General features: G+C 43.2%; 1 protein-coding gene across 1 annotated transcript in view; it reads left to right on the forward strand.

Moving 5' to 3' along the window:
- ADAMTSL1 (ADAMTS like 1) overlaps positions 1–24,160 on the forward strand; it is a 361,881-nt gene that overhangs the window by 264,881 nt on the left and 72,840 nt on the right. Inside the window, exons 16-17 of the mRNA XM_054986918.1 lie at positions 11,273–11,483; positions 14,923–15,102. Of these exons, the coding sequence (XP_054842893.1) occupies positions 11,273–11,483; positions 14,923–15,102 (391 nt within the window). The remainder of the gene's footprint in view (positions 1–11,272; positions 11,484–14,922; positions 15,103–24,160) is intronic.

Consider the following 24,160-nt stretch of genomic DNA (forward strand, 5'->3'; position numbering starts at 1 on the left):
ATCCCAGAACCAAATTTATTTATAAAAGGCTATTTGAAATAGTATCATTGAAAGACCAGAAACTGATCAGCTTTCTCTGTCAACAAAAGCGGGGACCAATTGTCATGTAAGTGTTCTGTATAGATTTTCCAGCAATTAATGGTTCCAAGTTTATGTCAGCTGCGTAAAGGGCCTGCTGAAAATGTTTTAGTTGTTGGGATTCTCAGTGCCAATTGTTATAGGTTTCACACCATTCGTTGCAGTATCAGAATACATCGGTATAGTTGCTTTGATAATGGCTACTATTTTATAGTAGGGATGGTAAGGGTGGAACTAACATGACAGAAGATATAATGTTTTTATTTATAGTCTGCCATTCTCACATGGTGGATTACAACATTAGAAACAATGCAATAAATAGTAAGATGTGACATATCATAAACAACGCCAAACTGGACTACAGAAGCTAGAAACAATGCAGAATAAGATAATATATACAATAAACAGTGCTATAAACTGCAGCCCTAATCCCTTTATAAAATCCAGAATAATTCAATTTTACTACAGCCCTATTCCTTCTATTAAAATGGCCTTATGAACAGTTCCATTTTGAACATTATTTGGAATGACAGAAGTATGGGGAGCCTTCCTGAACTCAGACAGGCCATTCCACGAAGTGGCAGTCACATAAGAGAATGATTGGGTGCAGGCAGCTGTTGATCTTACCCATTTGCATGGTGGCATCTTCAGACTTTGCTCAGATGAACACAACTATTGCTGTGAGGCATATTAGAAGATATGATCCTTTAGATATAACAACAACAATAATAATAAAAAATAAAAATAAACATTCAATTTATATACCTCCCACTCCCAGAGCAGTTTACAAAGTATGTTATTATTATCCCCACAACAAGCACCCTGTGACCTGGGTGGGGCTAAGAGAGCTCCGGAAATATGTGACTGACCCAAGGTCACCCAGCTGGCTTCAAGTGGAGGAGTGGAGAATCAAACCCAGTTCTCCAGATTAGAGTCCCGCTGCTCTTAACCGCTACACCAAACTGGCTGTTAACTGCTACACTAAGTTGCCAGATTGTCTTGAAGGGCAGATCCACAGAGAGTACACTGCAGTAGTCTAACATTAAAGTTACCTTGGCATAGATGCATGTGGCCAGCAGGGCCGGATCAAAGGGGGGCAGGGGGGTTGTCTGCCCCTAGCACCGCCAAAGAGGAGGTGCTGGGCACAGCTGCCAGCCACCAGGAGCACGCTGGCGGCAGCACAGGCAGCTGAGCGGCCACCTGCACTGAGGGGGCGGCCAGTTTGCTGCACACTCCCTGTCTTCCTGGGCAGGCGAATGGCACAGGTGGCCTCCCTGCTCTCCGTGCCACTCACTTGCCCAGCAGGACAGGGAGCGTGCAACAAGCTGGCCGCCCCCTCAGCTGGGCAGGCGAATGGCACGGAGGGCTGGGAGGCCGCCTGCGCCATTCGCCTGCCCAGCAGGACAGGGAGTGCGCGGCAAACTGGCCACCCCCTCAGCGGGGCAGGCGAGTGGTGTGGGCAGCCTCCCAGATGCTGCTCCGCTGGCAGCACGCCTGCCCTACATGATGATGTCACGATGTAACGTCATCACGCAGCACCGGGAGCGCATGCGTGCTGTGCACGAGGGCGGCCAGACTTGGGTTGTCCCGGGCGCTGGGAACCCTAGATCCAGCTCTGGTGGCCAGTTCAGTCTGGTTAAGGAAGGAAGCTATCTTCCAGGCTAATGAAGATGGAAAAAAGCATTTTTGATGCTAAACGAACTTGCTTCTCCAGTAATAATCCTGAGTCCAGTATAACCACTAGACTTATAACGAAGTCAGCAAAGAACAGCTGAACCCCATCAAATATGGAAAGCACAAGACCTTAGCCTTCCCAACCAGCATTACCTCTGTGTTATCAGGATTCAGTTTCACCTTGTTCACCTTTAGTCATTTAACAACAGCAGCCAGGAACTGTCTTAGGAACTCTACAGTAGTGCTAGGTGGTTTGGACAAAGAAATACAGAGCTGGGTGTCATCAGCATATTGATGGCATGCAACTCCCAAATGACGAATGATTTCTTCTAAGGGCTTTACACAGAGATTAAATAGCAAGGAGGATAAGACTGGGCTTTGTGGAACTCACCAGGACATGTCACACAGTGATGAAAACTGGTTTCTAATAGCAAGGCTATGAGTCCAAAAGGCTGCTACAGAAGGCTGAGTCCCACATACATCCAGAGAAAGTCCAAGTGCAGGGTAAAAGTGCGATAATTTTAAAAAATACACTAGGAAAGAAGAGTAAGAGAGAGAAAAATTAAAATCAGCACTGCTGGCAGCTGCTGCCAAAACAATGTTATTTTAATCCGCATAGCCAAAAATAAGCCATGCTGTACAAGAGTCCCCACTGTGGCCCCACTCATTTTCTGAAAACATTTGGTGGTCACCAGGTAAGGTGTCAATGAGCACAATGATGACACCCATGGAAACCACACTGGGGACCCCTGCAGTAGATGTTAGAGAGGCAGGGAGAGAAGCAGACAGAATGCTGTTTTTGGTGACAGGCCTGTGTCTTCTGTCCTGTCTATTTCCATCCTAAATATAAAAAAAAACACTTCAGTATAAATGCTCGACACATTAATGTCCAGAAATCGAGTTTTTTTCTTTTTATTCCACCCCTTACAGAAATAATATGTTACTGTTTTACAGCAGAGTAAGGCCTGTGCATGAATGCAAGATTGTAGGACAAGTTAAGCTTTCTCCTCTTGACTAATGAACAATATGGCAACTGAAATGTTTTTAAATGCTTACTTGTATTTCAAAGACATAATTGCATTGCAACAGTTATGTGGCAGGTCTGGGGATGTGTTTGTTTACTGTTTTCAACAGTTAACTTTGGGGGCAAATGAGTGAGAAAAAAGTCAGTGGCTCCTGCAGGATTTACACACATGCCAAAGTTTTATAGGAAACAATGGCAAAAAACTGTGATTCTCATGCTACTCCTACTTTTCTGAGTAACAGAGACCACTTCAGACCAAAATCCAGCCATTGTTCAATGTGGTTTTCAGTCAACAGTATTAAAGGAAGGACAGAGCCAAAAATTTTAAGCTTGTCTTTCAACCAGAAAAGGACTAACATTTCTTAACTGCCACAAGCTTGCTAAGGGTGGAGTCATCATCTCACCAGATCCAATTGTTTTTCCATCTGAGAAGTGCCTTCAGATATCCTTTTGCACGCTAGTCTTGGGAATGGTTCCAAAACATGCAGTGTTTGTGGGGACAACCCAGACTCTTGAACCACCCAAACAATTGGAGCATACCACACAAAGTAATTGTTCAAATCTTTCCTTAGTTTCCATTTTCAATTGAACATAATCTTTCTGTTCCTTAGAGCCTAATACTGAAGATCCTTACTCGTGTATATAAGTGTCCTATGTGTTAATCTGTATTGTATATTGTAATGGGTGTTGATTTTCTGTGACCATTTAGACACCCATTGTTATGTCCATAGTTTGAAATGCCATGATGCATATAAAGCTTTAAATGGGATGGAGGCAGATTCTTTCCTCCGTATCATTTTTTCCATCTATACTAGGTTGTAATTATCAAATATATGAAGAATCCACGGAGGTGAAGGCAGTGACAAACACAGGAATGTCTGCTCATGTTATTGAGAGTCATAGTTGTTTACATTTCGTTTTCCAACATGTCCAGTCATCTTATGTAATCAAACAATGCACGTTAGGAGATTGCACACTTAACACTCACGTTTCCGTTCAATAATACATGTGAGATAGGACTGATTAACACATCCTACTATAAAGTATTTGCACCCTTATTGAATCTTGGAATTAGGCAAAAACTGATATCAAACTACTAAGCAGTGCCTTGTCTCGTCCGATTAATTGATCAGCTGCTTAATGTGTAGAAAGTTCCTTTTGCATGCTTGCATTTCTCTCTAGCTTCAGTTGACAAATCAAAAATATCTCATTTTTTAAAATGCAAATTCTCCCCAATCAAGTTAGGAAAAATATATATAATTGCCATCTTTTTTGAAAAGAGGACGCTGAATAAAGACATCTACAGTACCTTCATGTGGTTCCTGCAACATTTGTGCAATGCCAGAAAAATGCAGAGGACAAACAGTGAGCTGCTGGAGGCAACTGGAAAACCTCCCATTCTGGGAAACGTTGGCAAGTGATGTAGGGAACTCAGCATCAACTCAGTAGGAAACTCAGTCTCCGGAGAAGAGACAAAGGCCTTCTTTTTTGCCACCAAGCACTCCAAATACCTCTGCTAAGGTGTGCCAAACACAGAGGGTTGTTGATGTGTCAGTATTGATTCTGACTGACAACTTCACTGGAAAGTTGCTGCAAGACTTATTCATTAAGGGGACTTGCTCTGAATTGGCTTAAACAGCTGCCAGATGCCACTGCTATCCCATAGAAATGCAACGACAAGCTCATTCATTGGAATAGGCAAAACTTATAGAGTCTTCTGGCCTTAGAACAGCAGCCATTCTGTGAGAAAGCTGAGGCATGTTCACATGCCTGGCTCTCAGGGATGTTCTTAGACGTTTCTTGTCTCTGTGCTTAAAACTGAGCTGTTCTCACACTCACTGTTTCTGAAAGCACAAAAAGGAGCCAGATTGCAAAGAAGGGGAGGAAAAAAGTATGTACAGGCAAGAAGAGGACAATTGAAGGGAAGAATGGGTGCTCATTGCGTGGAAAAAAAGGAGTCCCGTGAATAATATATTTCCCAGGCCACAGGATTTCTCTTTTATTTGTTTAGCCATGTTTAATCATTCAGTTTTTATAAACTGATTTCTAGCAATGCCTGAACAGTCTGCAATAGCATATTCTTCAGTTCATAATTTATTAAAGTCTACTACCATTGTGGTCCCATTGACTTGGGGGACTGTGTAGGTGCAGGCCAGCCGCGGAAATAGATTTTCAAGCTCTCAAAGAAGGTGGGGGCGCTCCAGCTCACAACATGCATGCGCATGGACTTTCTCACTGAAATGCGGCGTTACTAGGCTGAGCACCCCTTATGCCCTCAGTTCCTTTTTCACCGCCGACAGAGAAAGTTCTTCTCATTGCTCTCACTTGCTCTTCAGCTATTATTTGCCTACTTGTTAGTGACCTAGGACCATTACCGACAATTCTCTGCTTCCTTAACCCTTACACGACTTGGATCGGCTATCGACCATTCTCTTGTCTCAAAAATTTGGCACCTGTTCTGACCTCTGACTGGCTACTGACTACCCGATTGTCCGATGGAAAGTGAGTCAGAATGTCTCAGAGAGCACTGTTCAAAAAGTGCAAGACATCACCAGCGACTCACCCCCAAAGCCCACAGCAATTGCACTTTGTGCCTCAAGGCAGCTCTTTGGGAGATGGTCTTGTCAGGTTCCAACAAGCAGGAAGCAAAATCATCTGCCAAGATGGTTCCTGACCACCGTTCCATGTGATCGGCTACAAAAGCGCAGGGCTCAGATCCGGCTACTAGCCGACCATTGGATCCAAAGACTTCCGATGGGATGACGTCTGCAGCCGTTTCACAACCTAAGCGCAAAACATCGAGCAAGCGCAGATCACTGCACAGAGATGACCACACCGCCTGCAAACCAGTGGCAAAGAAATGCAAGTCCAAATCCAAGCACCCGAGGAGACCGGCAATGATGCCTTCTCAACCCCAACACCATTCTACTTTTTCCACTCCCTCCTTGGTCACAGAAGAAGCATTACTACCAATGCCAACAACTCTGTCACCACCCCCGACGCCAACCATTCACGAGGTAGAAGATGAGGGCCTTAGTGCGACGGAAGAATTTCAACCTTCCTTCATCCTGGAAACGACAAACCAAGAACCAACACCTTCAGCTCCGATCTCGATTCCTACGTCTTCTCAAAACTTGCAATAGAGACCAACGGTGTGGAACCAGCCTATGGCTCCTCCAGTTCTGCCTCCTCCATCTCCTGCTTCTTGACACCCATCCCCAGGCCCCTCTCAGATGCCAAACTGGCAAGAATTTTTCTCTTGGCTGCAAAACGCCTCCTTGTTTACAGTGCAGAACCCTCCACCGTCAGTCTATTTGGGTCCGACTGAATTGGAATGCAGACATAGGAACCAATCTCCATCACTTTCTGGATCAGAGGAAATTGAAGACCAAGGATCCCAGTCCAACAGGGCTTCAGACCTTGCATCTGAACCATCACCAGACAAACTCATCAGGAGAAGAGCTTGACACCGTGGGTAGGAAAAGCTACTCCTCAGCATCCCTCAACTTTCATATTGCCAACTATCAGGCAATTATGGGATCATATAACATATTCCTTTTGGGACCACCTATCCCATTATATACAAAAACTACCAGATGACAAGAAATCCCTCCTCAAGGTCCTACAGGGAAAGTCAATACGCCTGGCTAAACAACAGATGGCAGGAGGCAAACATGCAGCTGATTGTTTGGCCAGATCAATGGCATCTGCCATAATCCTCTGCCACCATTCTTGGCTACAGTCTACTGTCCTCCCAAATGACAAGAGGGCCAAAATAGAAGATTTCCCATTTGAAGGAAAATCTCTCTTCTCTGAGAAAACTTATGAGGCTCTTCAACAAATGAAGAAGAACCATCAAATCGCTCAATCCTTAGGTGTTATTGCATCCCCTCAGCGTCAGCAACAGGATCAGCAATCCAGGTAACAGTACCAAAGTAGATCTAACTACCAACAGAGATCAAGCAAGTCTAATTGCCCACAATATCGACCCTATGCACCATACCAGAGGTCAAGAGGAAAATGTCCCAATGAGCAAAGATCAAAGCAATCACAACCTCAGTCACCTAAGGCCTCTCAATCTCAGAAGCCTTTAATCTGACTGACTGCCCCACAGGCAACAGCTCCTTTGTCCTTTCTGGACAGACTAGAACCCTTCCTAAATTACTCAAGAGAAATCACCACAGACTCTTGGGTCCTTCAGGTGATAAGCCAGGGGTACTGTTTAAACCTCATGGAACTTCCTCCATTGACGCCTCAAGGCAATGAATCCATCTGTTTGGCACAAGCCTTGTACCCCACAATTGTGGAGCTGTTGTCTAAAGGGGCAATCCAAGAAGTGCCTCAACACGAGCCTGTTGGGTTTTTACTCACGTTACTTTCTAGTTAACAAAAAAGATGGCGGAAATTGCTCCATTCTGGACCTTCGTAAGTTAAATACATTTGTTAAAGTTGAAAAGTTCCGTATGCTTACACTCTCTGGTGTTATACAATACTTGTAACCTGCTGATTGGTTCGCTGTTATAGATCTTAAAGATGCATATTTCCACATTCACCCTGATCACAGAAAGTATCTCCATTTCCTATATCAAGGGAAGTTTTTCAATAAACTGCACTACCATTTGGATTGTCCTCTGCACCACGAGTGTTCACCAAATGCATGACTGTGGTGGTAGCTTTTCTCAGAGCCAAAAGGTGTTCGATAACCATATTTAGATGATTAGCTCATAGTGGCCCGAACTAGAACCCTCCTCTTTAAGCTCATTCAATTAACAACCCAGACCATGATATCTATAGGCCTAGTTGTAAAATGGAAGAAATCCTCTCTCTCCTCATCACAATCTATCCAATTTATTGGGGCAAAATTAGATGCAGTATCAGGGAGAGCCTCCCTACCAGTTGACAGGGCCAAGATCATCCAAACATTAGTTAGACATTTTCAAGCCCTACTCTTTCAACAGGCCCTGGCCATCAGAGACTCTTAGGGCTCTTGGCTTCCACCACAAGTGTGGTCCCCTATGCCCTTCTCTTCATGAGACTTTTACAGAACTGGTTTGTTAGATGTTTTGACTCACAACTTTACAACTAACCAAGTTCTCCATTCCTACATCTATTCTCAGATCTCTACATTGGTAGACCTCTGTTATGAATCTCCTTAAGGGTGTACCCTGTGGAATTGAATTGCCCGACATTTCTCTTACCACAGACACATCCCTCTTGGGTTGGGGCACACACTGTGGGGAATTCTCAGTACAAGGGAAATGGTCCCTCTCAGAATCTAAGATGCAAACCAATGTTCTAGAACTAAGAGCAATTTGCTACTCCCTTGTTTCCTTTGCAGATCTACTGCGAGAGAAGATAGTGCAAGTTCATACGGACAACATAACTGCACTCTTCTATCTCAACAAGCAAGGGAGGATGGCATCACTCACACTTTGCACAGAATCAACAGTTCTATGGCACTGGGAGATCTGAAACAATGTCACACCCCTGGCCATCCTTATAGCCGGGACCACAAATGTCAGGGCAGACTCTCTCAGCAGAGTCTTCACACCACAACATGAATGGTCAGTCACCAGTACTTACCTGTACCCCAACTTTTGAGAATGGAGCTTCCCGGATACTGACCTTTTTGCCACAATGTCCAATTCCAAGGCCACGTCTTTCTGTTCCCTAGCAGGGTCAGACCCAAACTTTCTGGGGGACACATTTCAAATCAGATGGGATTATGGCCTGTACTATTCATTTCCTCCACTCCCCCTAATACCAAGGGTACTAAGCAGGATCCAACAGTACAACTCCCACTGCATCCTCATCACACCTTTTTGGCTCCGCAGGGATTGGTTGACCATGGCCAAGGACATCTCTCACAGGCCCAAGACCTCCTACACAGAGATCAGGTCCAGCACCACAATGTGTCCACCCTCAGGCTCACAGCATGACTCCTGACTCCATAACTTCCTTCTCCTTTTCTGAGGAGGTAGCCCAGGTTCTACTTAATGCCTGTAAAGCTTCCACTCATTCAAACTACAGTCATAAGTGGAACCATTTTGTGTCATGGATGGCTGAGACTCAGCATTCCCCATTTACCTGTCCCTTGAATCTCATCTTTGAATACCTACTAGCACTATTGAAAAGGGGCCTTGCTGCGTCTTCTGTCAAGGTCCACTTAACAGCCATCTCTGCATTCCATGAACCAATAGATGACAGAACAGTTTTTTCCCACCAGGCTTCCAAACAGTTCCTCAAGGGAACCAACAATATGTTTCCGCCTAGGGCACATCCTGTACCTCAGTGGAGCCTCTCTCTAGTACTGGGACAACTGATGATGCCCCCATTCAAACCACTGGCCCACTGTGACATTTCCCTACTCTCTTGGAAAGTAGCATTTTTAGTAGCGATTACGTCCCTCCAGAGAGTAGGTGAACTGGCATCACTCTGATCAGACCCACCCCCCCCTACAATTCTTTGAGGAAAAGGTTGTCCTACACCCAAATCTTGAATTCCTCCCCAACGTAGTTTTGAGATTCCACCTCCAGCAAAAGGTAACCCTACCAATATTCTTCCATCATCCATCCTCAGAACCTGAGAAATTACTCCACAAATTGGATGTCAAAAGTACATTGCTTTATTATTTACACAGAACCTCAGATAGTCTAAGGCCCTCTTTATTTGTTACTACGTAGCCACGTAAGGGGCTACCAGTGGCAAACCAGTCTTTATCTAGATGAATTGTGGTAGCAATCAGGACAGCGTACAAGCACACCAAGGTTCCGTGTCCGGTGATGATCAAGGCTCATTTGACCAGGGCACAGTCATCAACTGCCGCCTTCCTGAGGGGAACTCCACTCAACGACATCTACCTTCATCAAACATGACACACATGCAAAAAGGACACATCAGTAGAGACAGCACTGCTTCACTCCCTCTTCAACTAACTTCTCACAACGTCCTCCATTGGTGAGTAGCTTGCTATACTCCCAGTGTGGGACTGCACTGAAGACCGACAATGAAAACAGTGTTGCACCTACCTGTAACTGTTGTTCATCTAGGTCTTCATATAGGCACACATTCCCTCCCTCCAACCCCACTGTGAGAGTACCATGATTACCTTTTACCTCCAACAGCTTAGGAGAATTGAGGGAATAAGGGGTGCTCTGCCTAGCAACACCGCATTTTGGCGGGAAAGTCCGTGCTCATGCATGTTGTGGGGTGGAGTGTCCCCACCTTCTTTTGAGAGCTTGAAAATCTATCTCCATGGCTGGCCTGCGCCTGCGCAGTCCCCAGTGTGTGCCTGCACGAAGACCTAGATGAACAACAGTTACAGGTAGGTCCACAATGTTATCTTTCTACAAGCTTGAAAAATGCCCACATTTATAGAAAAATCTGAAATTAAAATATAATTTTATATATATATATATATATATAGCTTTAAGAAATGAATGCCTTCAATGGCTGTTCCTAGGCAACCACACAGTACTGCTAGCCTGCAAACCTTGGTTTCTATCAGTAAAAAGCAGCAGGAGGAGGAGGAGACAAGGCCCTTTCTAGGGCTATTTTGGCAGTTTGAGGGAGGGAACATTGGCACTAAGCTCACCAGCAACTACCAGACAACTTGATACCAGCCCACTTGTATGATTCACCCAGGTCCAGCTGCTTGCTACTGTTCTACAGCAGCCATCTCATGAAAGCCAGTGTTGGGTAATGGTTAGAGTTTCAAACTAAGATCTGAGACACCTGTGTTTGTATCACCACTTTGCCACGGAAGCACACTGGGGGACCTTGGGTCAGTTACACATTTTCAGCCTAACTTTGCTCACGGAATTGTGAGGATAAAATGGAGAAGTGGAGAATAATATAAGCTGCTTTGGGCCTTGTTTTAGAGAAAGGCGGAGTATAAATGAAATAAATAATAAATATAGCTGAAGTTGGCATACAGATAAAAGGTAGGTTAGCTGGTAGGTGGGAAGGAGAGAATGAAGTAGAAAAGGAGGAGAGGCTATGGAGGCTTTGAGGGAGAGGAAAATGAGATGCCACCCACAAGTTCTTGCAGGTCTCCTGCTTGCCAGTATATCTAATTCTCAACATGGCCCGATCTATGGACACTTAAATCCAGAATGGAGTTATCAGACAAGACAGATTTTTCTACAAACCTGAAGAATGCCCCAGGTTTGCAGAAAAATCTGAAACCACTGGAGTTCCCCTCCCCCAGTGATAAAAGCCTGTAGCCAACGAGTTTCCAGCAATTTCTAGAGAAGGGACTTCCAGATTTTTCCTAGATGTGACATTATACTTTCACTAATGGCTTTTTTCAACACCATTTTTCTCCTGCCAGCCACAGGAGCAGTGGCGGGAAAAATGGCAACAATATTGCTTTAAGATTTTGAATACATTTTCTTTCCACACAGACCAATTAAAACAGGAACGAACAGGAATGTTGATTGACAAGAGACAATATGATTTTCATTCAGACTTTTCCTTTTCTTGACTTTTCCTCAGGTGGGAGATGGGGAAGTGGAGCGCTTGCAGTCTTACCTGTGGCGTAGGACTGCAGACCCGTGATGTCTTTTGTTCTCACCTCCTCTCAAGAGAGACCAATGAGACGGTGATTTTAGAAGATGAGCTGTGTCACAAGCCTAAACCCACCTTAGTGCAAGCCTGTAATCGTTTTGACTGCCCCCCATCTTGGTATCCTTCAGAATGGCAACAGGTAATAAATATTTTAATTCCAAGAGGAAAAATAAACCTAGGAAGCACAACGGAGAGGCTATATAAATGCTAAACTCCATTCCAGGCAAGCAGAATTCTTCTCACAATTACAGCACTAATTTTGAGCTGCACCCCTGCCCCACGTATTCTCCCTTCTTGACTGTCCTACAGACAGGAGCTGAACTTCACCCAGGGAGTTTATCATGATATTTTTTACACAAATAAGCACAATATTTTAACCAAGAACAGCAGTATTTATTTCTGAGGCTTTTAAATTCTGTTAAAGAAAGATGGTCTGAATTAGACTTGTTCTCAAGCTTTAATGTTTCTTGGCAGAGGAATCTCTGATAACTATCACCATGTTTAACATTTTGAATGATTAAAAATACACCCTTATAAATTCAAGTCTTCGTTTATTTTTGAAATGCTCCATCTTTGGGATAAAGCTATTATGTTTACCTTGTTTTCAGTAGTTCTCTTCCACTCTTTCCTTTGCCTCCCACTCACAAATAAATGTGTATCCAAATCCAATTCACAAGCCCCAGCAAATATTTCTTTTTGCTCAGAGTGACTAAGAACAGTTGCATTAATAAATCTTTGTCTATCTTTGTTTTATCGCTAAGAGAAGAGGCTTTTTTTTTTGGTAGCATGATTGATAACCCTCCTCCCTTTCATAACACGTTTCAAAGTGGTATAGCCCAACATGTTTTCCCCAGGTCCTTCTTAATATTTTTTTTCCTGTGGTGTTTCTTCCAGCATTTTTCTAAAATAAATTACTGAAATAGGCGCCAACAGTGTCAGCATAAGTGGTGTTTGCTGCTTTCTGCCTTTGAATCTGCTCAGACTTGCCACCCAACAGTAAAAGTGAGCTGTTCAAAGAGCTAATGTACCCAACTGGTTCCCAACAGTGGGTTGGATCCAACCATCTTTTTCAGCTGATGAAAAAATGAGGAAGAGTTTACTTTGACCACCAAAAAAGCTATGCTGGCAAACAAGGGATCTGCAGTGGCCAAAGCCCTGTGGTACTTGTGGCGATAGTAAGAAGAATTGGGCAGGATTGAGCTGAAAAGTATCTTACTCTAGGAGTGGCTGTAACCTCATGATAAGCCAGTTGCTGCTACTGTTCTGCAAAGTGGAAGGGAGACTTGTACCATTCCCTTTCTTCCCTGTGTGTTTGCTCAGGTAGAAATTATGAAGAAATTCTCCTCCTCAAGCTGATGCAAATGACCACCTAAGTACTTGATGATGTGCATACTGTAGCAGATGACATTCCTATATCATGGATGGATATAGAGCTGTAATTAAGAAGACACTTGCTTACTAAGGAACCCATATTTTATGTTACAAGCCTATGCAGGCCTATATATTAGAGATGGGCACGAACCGAAATATGAACCAAAATTAAGCACGAACCAGGCCGGTTTATGGTTCACAAACCAGCGGTTCATCAGATCCCATTTCTGACGAACCGCCATGAATTTCAGGCTGGTTCATTTGGTTTGTTTTTTGGTTCGTCACTGCAGACAGCCTGGTGCCAATCAATCAGTTTCCTAGGCAACAGGGGATGAACTTCCTGCAGACCTTCTGCTGACCCGGAAGTGAACTTCTGCTGGCCCAGAAGTGATGATTTTCTGACCTGGATGTGCCGTTTTCACAAACCAAAAACGAACCGGTTCGCAAACCAGGGGCAGGTTCGGGAAAGTTCGTGGTTTGTGAAATTTGACGAACCACAAACCACATGGTTTGGTTTTTTTCCAGTTTGTTCCCATCTCTACTATATATTATTACTAAGCTTATTTATTTTACTAGTTTAAAGCTGGTCATGAGCCGAAATAAATAAATTCATTCATTCAAGCTTATTTATTTATTTAACATATTTATATTTTTGTGTCTCAGTATAAATACTTATAAGATGGCTTCCAGTAAAGGGCAATCAGACAATACCATTTTACAGCAAAAAAGGACAGCCAGTAATAATGTGATAAATCCCACAAGGTTCCAATGCAGACCCATATTACTCCATGTGGTGACTCTCTCAGCTAATCCCTATAAACTGTATCAGGCTTCTAAAAATCTGCTTTATCTTCCTTCCCCTTATAACAACTTTGCTGTTTAGAATTCTTGTTTTTTAACTAGTGACCTAAGTATTTTTTTCCAACTATACGTTTTACAAGTGATGTAGCCCATCTTTTTATTCCCACCCACCCCCCTTATGGTGCCTTGTGGCTGAAACATTGAAAAGTGCCATGTTTAAGGTGGCATGAAAATTCTGTCTCTTTGTTCTGTGCTGCTGGTTCATTCATCAAATGCAAGTCATCTCTTGGTGCTGCAGTCATCAGCTGATGGCCAAATATGAATTAAACAACACATAGAAGCGATTATAAATCCAATCTCAAATTACTTTTGAATAGATCTTAAGACATTTGCCTGTAAAATGTAACATTAGAAGGACTGAGTAGCTAGTCTGATTCAAATGTCATTTCTTCACAAGCCTATAATATACTTCCTGGACTGCTGAGCAGAAATGTATATGTGGGAGGAGATTTATATTAAGGAAAGAGCAGGGCATGATTGTTTGGAAATTAATCTCCCATATTTACACTGACTCAAAAAAAAGAAGTTGGTTTTTATTTTTGGAAGCAGGGCATGCAGCTGTCACTAGGAGTAATAAATATAAAGCATGGTGTGTTTGTTTTTTATATTAATGTAACAGATTAGTTAGCTCAGCTGCAGGCTAGTGTCTCAGGGATCAGCTTTCCCACGAATTAAAAATCAGAGTCAAGAAAGCTCATAATGTAGTATTCAGATATTTTAGAATGGAGGTTTGTACCATAGAATTCACCTTGAACCTCTTTAAGCTTCCTAACTTCCATGCTTCCAAGTTGTATGTGGATCTGATTTGGATCTCCACCTTGCCACCAGTTTCCCCAAATTTAAACGGCTCCAGGCTCCAGGGAGCTGCTGTGGCCCTGCTCAGAAACTTACCTGTTATGATGACTACAAATAAGTTTCCTCATTGGGACAAGTAGCAGCTACCATTTCAGGTCAGGAAAATGGGGGGGGGGAGACTTAAATCCATACTCCAGGTGTGCTGTGCTCCCAATCCAAATTGGGCTCCTGCAGGTCTTGAAAGCATTGAACACCAAGCATACATGCAATCAAAAGTCCTTCTGGTAGCCATGAGAGTTTTGTGATGTGTGAGTCACCCATTAGTAGAAAAAGAAAGCAAAAGGATTGCTTTGGATGTGCCATTTGTCTCACTTCTGCTGTTAGCAAAAATAACCTTGTGTCATGGCTGCAGCCCTGCCCACGAAGATTGCTAAACTCCTGATTACTTCCGTAGGCCTTTAAACAGCCTAACTGTATGAAAAATTGCATCTGAAATCAGCAAAACAAACTTCATCCTCTTGAGTCTCTGCTCTTTCTGTTGTTTGCTCCAGTGTTCAAAGACATGTGGGGGTGGCACCAAGAAGCGGGAAGTGCTCTGCAAGCAGCGAATGGCCGATGGAAGTTTCTTGGAACTTCCCGAAACATTCTGTTCCACTTTGAAGCCAGCTTCTGAAGAAACCTGCAAGAATGAGAATTGTGCCCCCGAGTGGCTTCTCTCAGACTGGACGCAGGTAGGGTGTAATAGTACAAATGAAGCTTTCAGGGCATCTAGCTGAAGGCCCAGGTCCAGTTCTTTTCTCTCATTGATATTTTTTAATGATGACATATTCCTTAATAGACTTGCTATTCCCTCAGTGGGTGTGGGGGATCCCCTTCCCAATCCTCTTCCCCCCATAGCCTTGTACCTGGCCGGCAGGGGGAAGAAAAGCGTGAGAACGCTGTGCTGGGGCCAAAGTGCCAGGAATGATGTCATTCCTGCTGCAGCGTGGGATGTTCTAGAGTGTGTGCACTTTACACGCACATGAGGTAAGTACCCCCCCCCCGTGCCACCCCTCCCCCATCCCCAGCTTGGCCCTCCTAGGGACCTGGCAACCCTATTGCTCAGTGATGTATTGAAATACGTAGATTATATTGGGACTAAACATTCCCAGTATTTACTCTTAACGGCAGGATACAGTTTGTGTTGTTGCAAATAAACCCACTGTCTTAGGCTGATCTGGTTATATTTTATAATATTTATATAATATTTGTATAATATTAATTATAATATAATATAGTTTTGATAATATTTCATAATATTACCATTAAAGGCATTATGTAGGAAAGAGCTACATTAGTGCTTAGTTCTCGTAGCCCCTTCTTACATGCCCAGGGTAAGGCCGATTGCCACATTGGGGTCAGGTAGCAATTTCCCCCATGCCAGTTTGGCTAGGAATCCTGATGGTGTTTTGCCATCTTCTGGGCATGGAGTAAGGGTCACTGGGTGTGTGTGTGTGCAGGGGGAGGTATTTGTGAATTTCCTGCATTGTGCAGGGGGTTGGATTAGATGACCCTAGAGGTCCCTTCCAACCCTCTGATTCTATGATTCTATGTAGTCCTGAATTGACTGTCTATATTGTACACCATGTAAAGAAAGTACACCAGTGCAAATGTTAAAAAATATGAGTTAAATGGCTTATTCAGACAACCTCTCTGCATTGTGCAATATGTGCAAAGAAAAATAAAACCTAGCCATATATTTCATGATTATGTTAATTAGTTCTATGAATATAGTTCAACTTTGCGGCTTCTGTGCAGTCCCACATTGGGACTGCATACATGTGGGCCAGTCACAGAAAATATTTCCAGAGCTTTCTAGAAGACTAGAAGCTCCCCTTCTCCCCTTGGCACTTTCCTGGCCCAAACCATCACATGACCAGGAGGAGAGGCACTATTCCCTCTGTTCTCTTTTTCCTGCTGTGGAGAGAGGATCTCCATTGCCGTTCTTTTTCCTCACCTCATCCTTGAAGCTGAGGAGAAATATTTCTCTTAAAAGTTTTTTACTTTCAATAATCGTTCCAGTAAAGAATAAAACATTTAAAGAAGTTTCTGTTTTTCCGTTTGTCATTATAGCTCAAGAGGGGCCTCTTTGAGTTCGTGCCAGCTGTGCCTTTATAATGATGCTGAACATCAATTCTGTTCTGCCTGGGCATCACGAGATAGACTCCCTGTTCTTTCTGCCACCAGTATACCCTGAAGGCATGATCTGACAGAGCCTCCTCAGAATGGCTGTTTCTCAAAGCCTGTGGCTTTGCACCAGGCAGAAACCAGGAGGCGTGGCTTGACAGAACCCTCGAATCTGAGGGTGAGAGGCTTTTTTCTAAAGGCTTTGCCTGCAGGCCAGCCTCTGGAGGGTTGATAGTGTTAGAGCAAGTGTTAAACTACGCTGCGGAATTAAACGCCGAGCTGGTCAGAGAGGCAAAAGCTTTATTTGAGGAAGTTACATACTTGAGGGAAAGGGAGAGATAGATCCTAGCTATCTGACTACATCTTGCAGAGACAGAGAAGAAGTGTGGCAGGAGAGAGAAGAAGCAGGATATTGCCCTGTTTAGCCCAATAGGAGACAAGACAAGGAAATGACCCCCAGGAAACAAGAGAGGTGCTACTCTCACTGTCCTAACTAAGTGATCCTTGCTGCCCCCTGCATGGTAGGCTCTTCTTACTTCTTGCTGCTGCAGTACACCAGACATTGTTATTTCTAACACCCCTTCTCAATGTCTAGTGTACAAAGTCCACAAAGTTCAGTCTTTCTCGTAGACTTTGAAATTTCTCTTTGGCAAGTGGCTTGGTGAGGATGTCTGCTGTCATTTCTTCTGTAGGGCAGTACTGTAGCTCAACAAGTCCATCTTCTTGCATATTTCTCACAATGTGATTCTTTATGTCAATGTGCTTGGTTCTTGATCCAATTCTTTCTGTATTTGCAAGCTTTATGCAAGATTGATTATCTTCAAAGAGTTGTATAGGTTTGGGTTCATTTATCCCAAAGTCTTCTAATAGTTGTAGAATCCACTTGAGTTCTTGGCATGCTTCTGCTGCTGATATGTATTCAGCTTCTGTAGTTGATGCCGCTACTAGGTCTTGCTTTCTGCTTGTCCAACTGATTGCTCCTCCACCATAAAAGAATACTCGTCCACTGGTAGACTTTCTGTCTGTGATGTCTTCTGCCCAGTCAGCATCCATGAATCCCACTAGTCTGGGATTGTCGCTTGCTGGTAGCTTGAGCTTCAGTTGTGCAGTACCTCTCAGGTATCTTGCCAGTCTTTTGACTGCTTGCCAGTCATTCACACTTGGTGATGCACTTTTCCTGCACAGTATTCCAACTGCTGCTGCTATGTCAGGTCTGGTCACTGTACTTATGTAGAGCAGTTTTCCAATTGCTTCTCTGTACACTTTGATGTTTCTCAGAGGTTCATTGTTTCCATTTTGTTTCAGGAAATCTGTTTCCATTGGAGTACATGTTGGTTTTCCATCTTTCATGTTCATGTAGTCTAGGAAATCCATGATCTTTTGTTTTTGATTGAGAAGATAGCTTCCATCTTCCTCTCGCTCTATTTGAACTCCAAGGTAAAAGCTGACATTTCCAAGACGCTTTACTTCAACCTCTTGGTTCAGGTGCTGAATTATTTCATCACAATCTTGTTGATCCTCATAACAAAGAAGAATATCATCTACATAAATCAGGATAAAAGTCCATTTGTTGTCTTTCTTTCTTGAGTACAGGCAGCGTTCTGCCCCGCCTTGCTTGAATCCTTCTTTGATGAGCATTTGGTTCAGTTTCTGATTCCAGGCTCTTGCAGCCTGTTTTAGTCCATAAATGCTCTTCTGTAGTTTGCATACAAGTCCTCTGTCTTTGGACTGTTCAAATCCAGGAGGCTGTGTCATATACACATCTTCTTCCAGCTCTCCATGAAGAAAAGCAGTTTTCACATCCAGATGCTCCACATGCATCTTCCTTGCGGCTGCTATGCTCAGTAGTGTTCTTACTGAAGTGTGTTTCACTACTGGCGCAAAGGTTTCAGCATAGTCTTCTCCATACTTCTGGGAATATCCCTTTGCAACTAGTCTTGCTTTGTACTTTTGTACTTCTCCATCTGCATCAAGTTTGGTTTTGAAAATCCATTTGCATCCTACTGTCCTTTTTCCAGGTGGTAGTTCTGTGAGAATCCATGTCTTGTTCTGGATCAGAGAGTCAATTTCTTCTTTTGCAGCTTTTCTCCATTTCTCTGCTTCTCTTGCTGGCATTCCTTCTATGTCTTCCCAGCTAGAAGGTTCTGGTACAGCTTCTGTTTTTGCCAGGTAAGAGAATTTCAGTGGTGGAACTCCTTTGTTTGTTCTGTCTGAGCGTCTGACACTTGGCTCTGCTTCCCCTTCTCTTTCTGTGGGCTCTGCAGGTGTCTCTTGCGTCTCAGTCAGGTCCCAGAGTTGCACAATTTCTGGCTGCTGTGCTGCATCAGCTTCCTTTGGTGTAGACTCTCTGGTGTCAGGCTTGCTTGCCTTCTCTTCTTCATCAATGTACACCACATGGCGGATCTTCACCGTGTCTGTCTCTGGGTTGAGGATTCGATATCCCTTGCATCCCAGTGCATATCCAACAAATATGCCTGCTTCTGTTCTGGGATCCATCTTAGACCTCTTTTCCTTCGGAACATAAGTGTAGGCTTTTGATCCAAACACTCTCAGATGCCTTACATTGGGCTTGCGGTTGTACCACAGTTCAAATGGTGTGCTGCTTGCACCCTTTGTAGGTAGCATGTTCTGCAGATAGGCAGCAGTGTTGATAGCTTCCCCCCAATATTTTTGAGGTAGCTGTGCTTCTTGCAGCATGCTCCTGCACATTTCTGTGAGAGAACGATTTTTCCTCTCCACTATCCCGTTGAGTTCGGGGGTGTATGGCACGGTCAGGTGATGCTCTATTCCTTCAGCTGCTAGGAAGCTTGTCATCTCCTTCCCCACGTACTCGCCTCCATTGTCTGTGCGGATAGCTATTGGTTTTCTCTGGAATCTGTTCTGCACCATTGCTAGGTACATCTTGAATTTTTCCAGTACTTGGCTCTTTTCCTTGAGCAGGTAAATCACAGTAAATCTTGAAAAATCATCAGTAAAAGTCAGAAAGTACTTACTTCCACTGGGTGTTTCTGTTCCCATGGGTCCACAGACATCACTGTGAATCAGCTCCAGTGGTCTTGTCGTCTGCTTCTCACTCTGTTTGGTGAAAGAAGGTCTTGTGCCTTTGGCTTGAATACAGCAAACACATTTCTCTGCATCAGGACATTTTCTCATTTGCAAATCATTAGTCAGATTCTGCCTTTCAAGCTGATATATATAATCCATATTAGCATGTCCAAGCCTTCTATGGATAAGACTAGTACAATTCTTGTGAGTGCACTTTTCAATTAAATTCACTGCGCCTTCAGAGCAATCCAGCATATACAGGCCATCCTCTAATGTGCCTTGTGCAATTAATTCACCTTCATTGCTAATAAAACATTTCTCTCCTTTGAATACAGTCTCAATTCCTCTTTTGGCCATAGCAGAAACCGATATTAAATTAGATTTAAGTTCAGGTACGTATAGACAATCAGTGATCTGCACTTCTCTAGTTTGGCCACTGGGTAGTGCACAACATGCAGATACGGTCCCTTGTCCCTGAGCCGTTAAAGCCTCTCCATTTGCCGTATACAATTTGTCGTGGCTTTCTTTCATCTCATTAAAAAACTTCTCTTGATTGCATAGATGGTTAGTACACGCACTGTCAATTGCCCATTTGCATATGCTTTGATCACTTTTACCAACATTTAAACAATTCTTATCAGATCTGCTTTTCCTTTGACCATCGGCATTAGGTGACTTAATGGCTGCATTAGCATTCCTAAAGCCCTTTGTTCCCATCCATCGTGGCGGTTGCTTGCTAACTCTCTGTGAATCATGAAACCAACAGTCTTCCTTTAAATGTCCTTTCTTTCTGCAGACGCTGCAGGAGAAATCCCTTCTTGAACTGACTCTTAAAGCTAGCTCTCTTGGCTCACTTATATGATCCAGTTTGCTAAAACTTTCCTCTTGCAGTCTTGCAAGTACATAGTTTAAGCTTAAATTTTCTCTCATTTCCAAAACATGTACTATGTTTGTATAAGATTGAGGAAGACTAGACAGCAAAACTATAGCTAGATCCTCATCCTGGATCTCCTTTCCAAGGGATCTTAATTTCTGTGTTAATTCCATGAAATTTGCAATATGATCTTTCAATTGTTCCTGAGGCTTCATCTCAATCCGATACAATTGCCTCATTAGCAAAATTTTAGTTTTAATTGATTCTTGACGGTTTATTTCTAGAAGAGATGTCCACATTTGTCTAGAAGTGGGCTCATGAATTACTCTTATCAATTGTTTATCACTTAAAGCATTAATGATAATAGATCTTGCCTTATTGTCGTGCTTGACCCATTTGACTTCCTTCTGAGGATCTCCAGTCGGTTTTTCATCTGTTATTGCAGACCAGACGTCCAGTTGAATAAGATGGGCTTTTATTCTTTCTGCCCAAAGATCGTAGTTCCTCCCGTCGCCTAGTCGGTCGATTTGGAACCCCTGCTGTGCTCCCCAGGAGTCCGCCATCTTTCCTCTATTGTCTGCCCTCTGTGCTTTAGCCTGCGACTATGGCAGAACTTTTATTGCTCTCTCTTAACTTCAGCTTGCGTTAATTGCCTCTGTGGCCCATTACCCTGTTAGAGCGAGTGTTAAACTACGCTGCGGAATTAAACGCCGAGCTGGTCAGAGAGGCAAAAGCTTTATTTGAGGAAGTTACATACTTGAGGGAAAGGGAGAGATAGATCCTAGCTATCTGACTACATCTTGCAGAGACAGAGAAGAAGTGTGGCAGGAGAGAGAAGAAGCAGGATATTGCCCTGTTTAGCCCAATAGGAGACAAGACAAGGAAATGACCCCCAGGAAACAAGAGAGGTGCTACTCTCACTGTCCTAACTAAGTGATCCTTGCTGCCCCCTGCATGGTAGGCTCTTCTTACTTCTTGCTGCTGCAGTACACCAGACATTGTTATTTCTAACAGATAGAGCTACCACAGTGACATAGCACCATTGGAATCATCAGTGTAATGATTGGGACTCCTCGGCTTCTTCTGTTTTTAACAGGAATGATAAACTTGATCTGTGAGCCCAACTCTTTTTGAAGGCAGTTTTTCCCTGCTGATTCCATGTAGTCCCACCTCCCTTTTTCTTACCAGGGAATGGTCAATGGCCCACCTGGCACTGACCAAAGCTTATGCCCTTTCTGCTGTAGCACCTGCCCTATGGAATGGGGTACCTGAGGAGGTGAAGGAGTGCTGTCTGTAGAAGTTTTTTAGGAGGAGCTGCAAGGACATTTTGTTAGCTAGGTGTAACCCCCTGAGTCCCGAGGGCCAGGTTCAACTTCTAAAGTAATGTTAACAAATTCAAAATGTAAATCCAGTTTATTGAAATATAACAACACAACTGTGAAAAACATTCCCAAAGCTATCAATAGTGGTTCACTAACCAATATCCTGAGAGCAGAGTCCTACTCACAATTAGAGATGGGCACGAACCAGAAAAAAACCCAAACCATGCAATTCGTGGTTCACGTTTCACGTTTCACGAACTATGAACCATGAACTTTCACAAACCTGCCCCAGTTCACGAACCAGTTCATTTTGGTTCATGAAAACATCACTTCTGGGCCAGCAAACCACCACTTCCAGGTCAGCAGAAGGTCACTTCCAGGTCAGCAGAAAGCCCTATCCCCCATTGCCTAGGAAATTGATTGATTGGCACCAAGCTGTCTGCAGTGACGAACCAAAAAATGAACCAAATGAACCGCTGGTTCACGAACCATGAAGCAGCCTGGTTCATGACAAACTTTGGTTCGTATTTCAGTTCATGCCCATCTCTACTCACAATCCACTTTGTAGAGGCCGCAGATAGAACTGTGGAATCATCCAGAGGCTATGCCTGGAACAGAGTCCCAGATATCCAGAAGGCCTTCTTGAAACAGCAGAAACTCTTCTTGAGAAGATGCCAGATCAGTCCTCAAGCTTGTTCATTGCCCTAGGAGCAGCTCCCCTTTCCTCCTGGCAAGACAAAGTGGGGCAGCTCTGTACTAGAGTGTTGACCTCAGGTAGTCAATGAAGAGATTAGCTGTCAGCAATTCCTGCTCTTTGCTCTTCCCCGCTTCTTAAGCTTTTTCCAGTTACCACTGCTCTCCCAGGGAGAAGTGTTCAGTTCTTCCCAACTGGCAGTTTGAGCTCTGTGTCCTTGCATTTCAAAGAGTACTAGCTTCACCCATCCTCTTTGTTCTTTCAGCTACCCAATCCTGCTTTATACCACCTTTCTTAATCATGGTGTCCCTTTCAAAAACATGTCCCATGAGCCTTTGCTAAGCATGCAAATTAATGCTAGCCTATGTACACATCAGTTATCTACTAGTCAGTTTTGGCCTACAGTCTATCTAAGAATCTGCAACATACTTATCAGACCTAGGCCAAAACTCTTCTTTCAGTACAGGCCTATATAGGGTTTTTGATGAAGTGTAGGCTGCAGGCTATTTGGTGGTGGTGAGGAGATTATTTGCGGGGGCGGGGGTTGTAATGTATATATTTTAAATTAGGATTTGTAAGCCTCCTTTAGCTAGGAGGAGGAAAATAGAGTATAAATGTTTCAAGTAAATAAATGGTCCTTGTCATTTAACACAATTTTAGAACTTATCTAACACCTCCCTTTGATGTACATCACAGAATAAGATTGCTAGTGTTAAGCAATCACTCAAAATGAAGTTTCTCCACCATTACTAAACTCCTCACTGAGGAACTCCTGAAAAAGTTCCAAGGAATCCCACTTGTTTTTTTAACACAGTTTAAAAGTCACTGGATTAAGATTATCAAGGGGAAAAAAGATACCTGTTAATTTGTGTGAAAGCTGCTCACACATACACACACACTCATACCAATTAACTAGTTGCTCTAGCTAATTTATACCAACCATTGCTCTAGAATCTAGTTCATATCTGTCATAGCTGTGGTGATCTGATAAACCACCACAGCAAACGGAAAAAAAAAGATAGTGTGGTTAGTAAGTAAAAACTATCTAAAATTCTAAAATATTGTTTAGCCATGTGATCCTTAACCCATTGCATTTTTTCCTCCTTCTTGCCAATTCCTCTCCTCCTTCGCTCAAAGAAGTGATTATTTAGTGAGTTGATGAAAGAAATTCCAGGCTTAAGATGTGTTTGTGTGAAATGTTACAAAGGAAGCTTAACTAATGGATAATGATCTATCTTGACAATCCAACCAAATAAAGAGATCATCAAATGAAATCTACTGCTAGAATATGCACCCATTCTGAAGCACTTCTATCCCCTCCTTAGGCAATGAATTTTTACTTTTTTTAACCATAGTTGATATAAAGTAAAATGTGTGGAGTTTAAATTACTGCATAATGTCGCCTTATTTAAAACAAGACAATTATGATGATGCTTATGGCTCTTTTCAACACCCAAGAGAATGTTGTGTTTTTTTTCATTTTTCTTACATTCCAGCCTCCTTTGCCAAGAAGTTTTCTTGTATTAACATTAGAAGCATGCATACTGATGTCTTGGATCCTCCTTATAATTTCTGTCGATGGAAGCATGGCTCCTCCACCTCCTTCCTCCTGCTGCGGGGCAAAGTGCAATAATCGCTCCACTTCACTTGTTTTCAGCATCATGTTTTCTGCTTGGATGCAGATGTAG

This window comes from Eublepharis macularius, chromosome 8 (genome assembly GCF_028583425.1).
Source record: "Eublepharis macularius isolate TG4126 chromosome 8, MPM_Emac_v1.0, whole genome shotgun sequence".
NCBI lineage: Eukaryota > Metazoa > Chordata > Lepidosauria > Squamata > Eublepharidae > Eublepharis > Eublepharis macularius.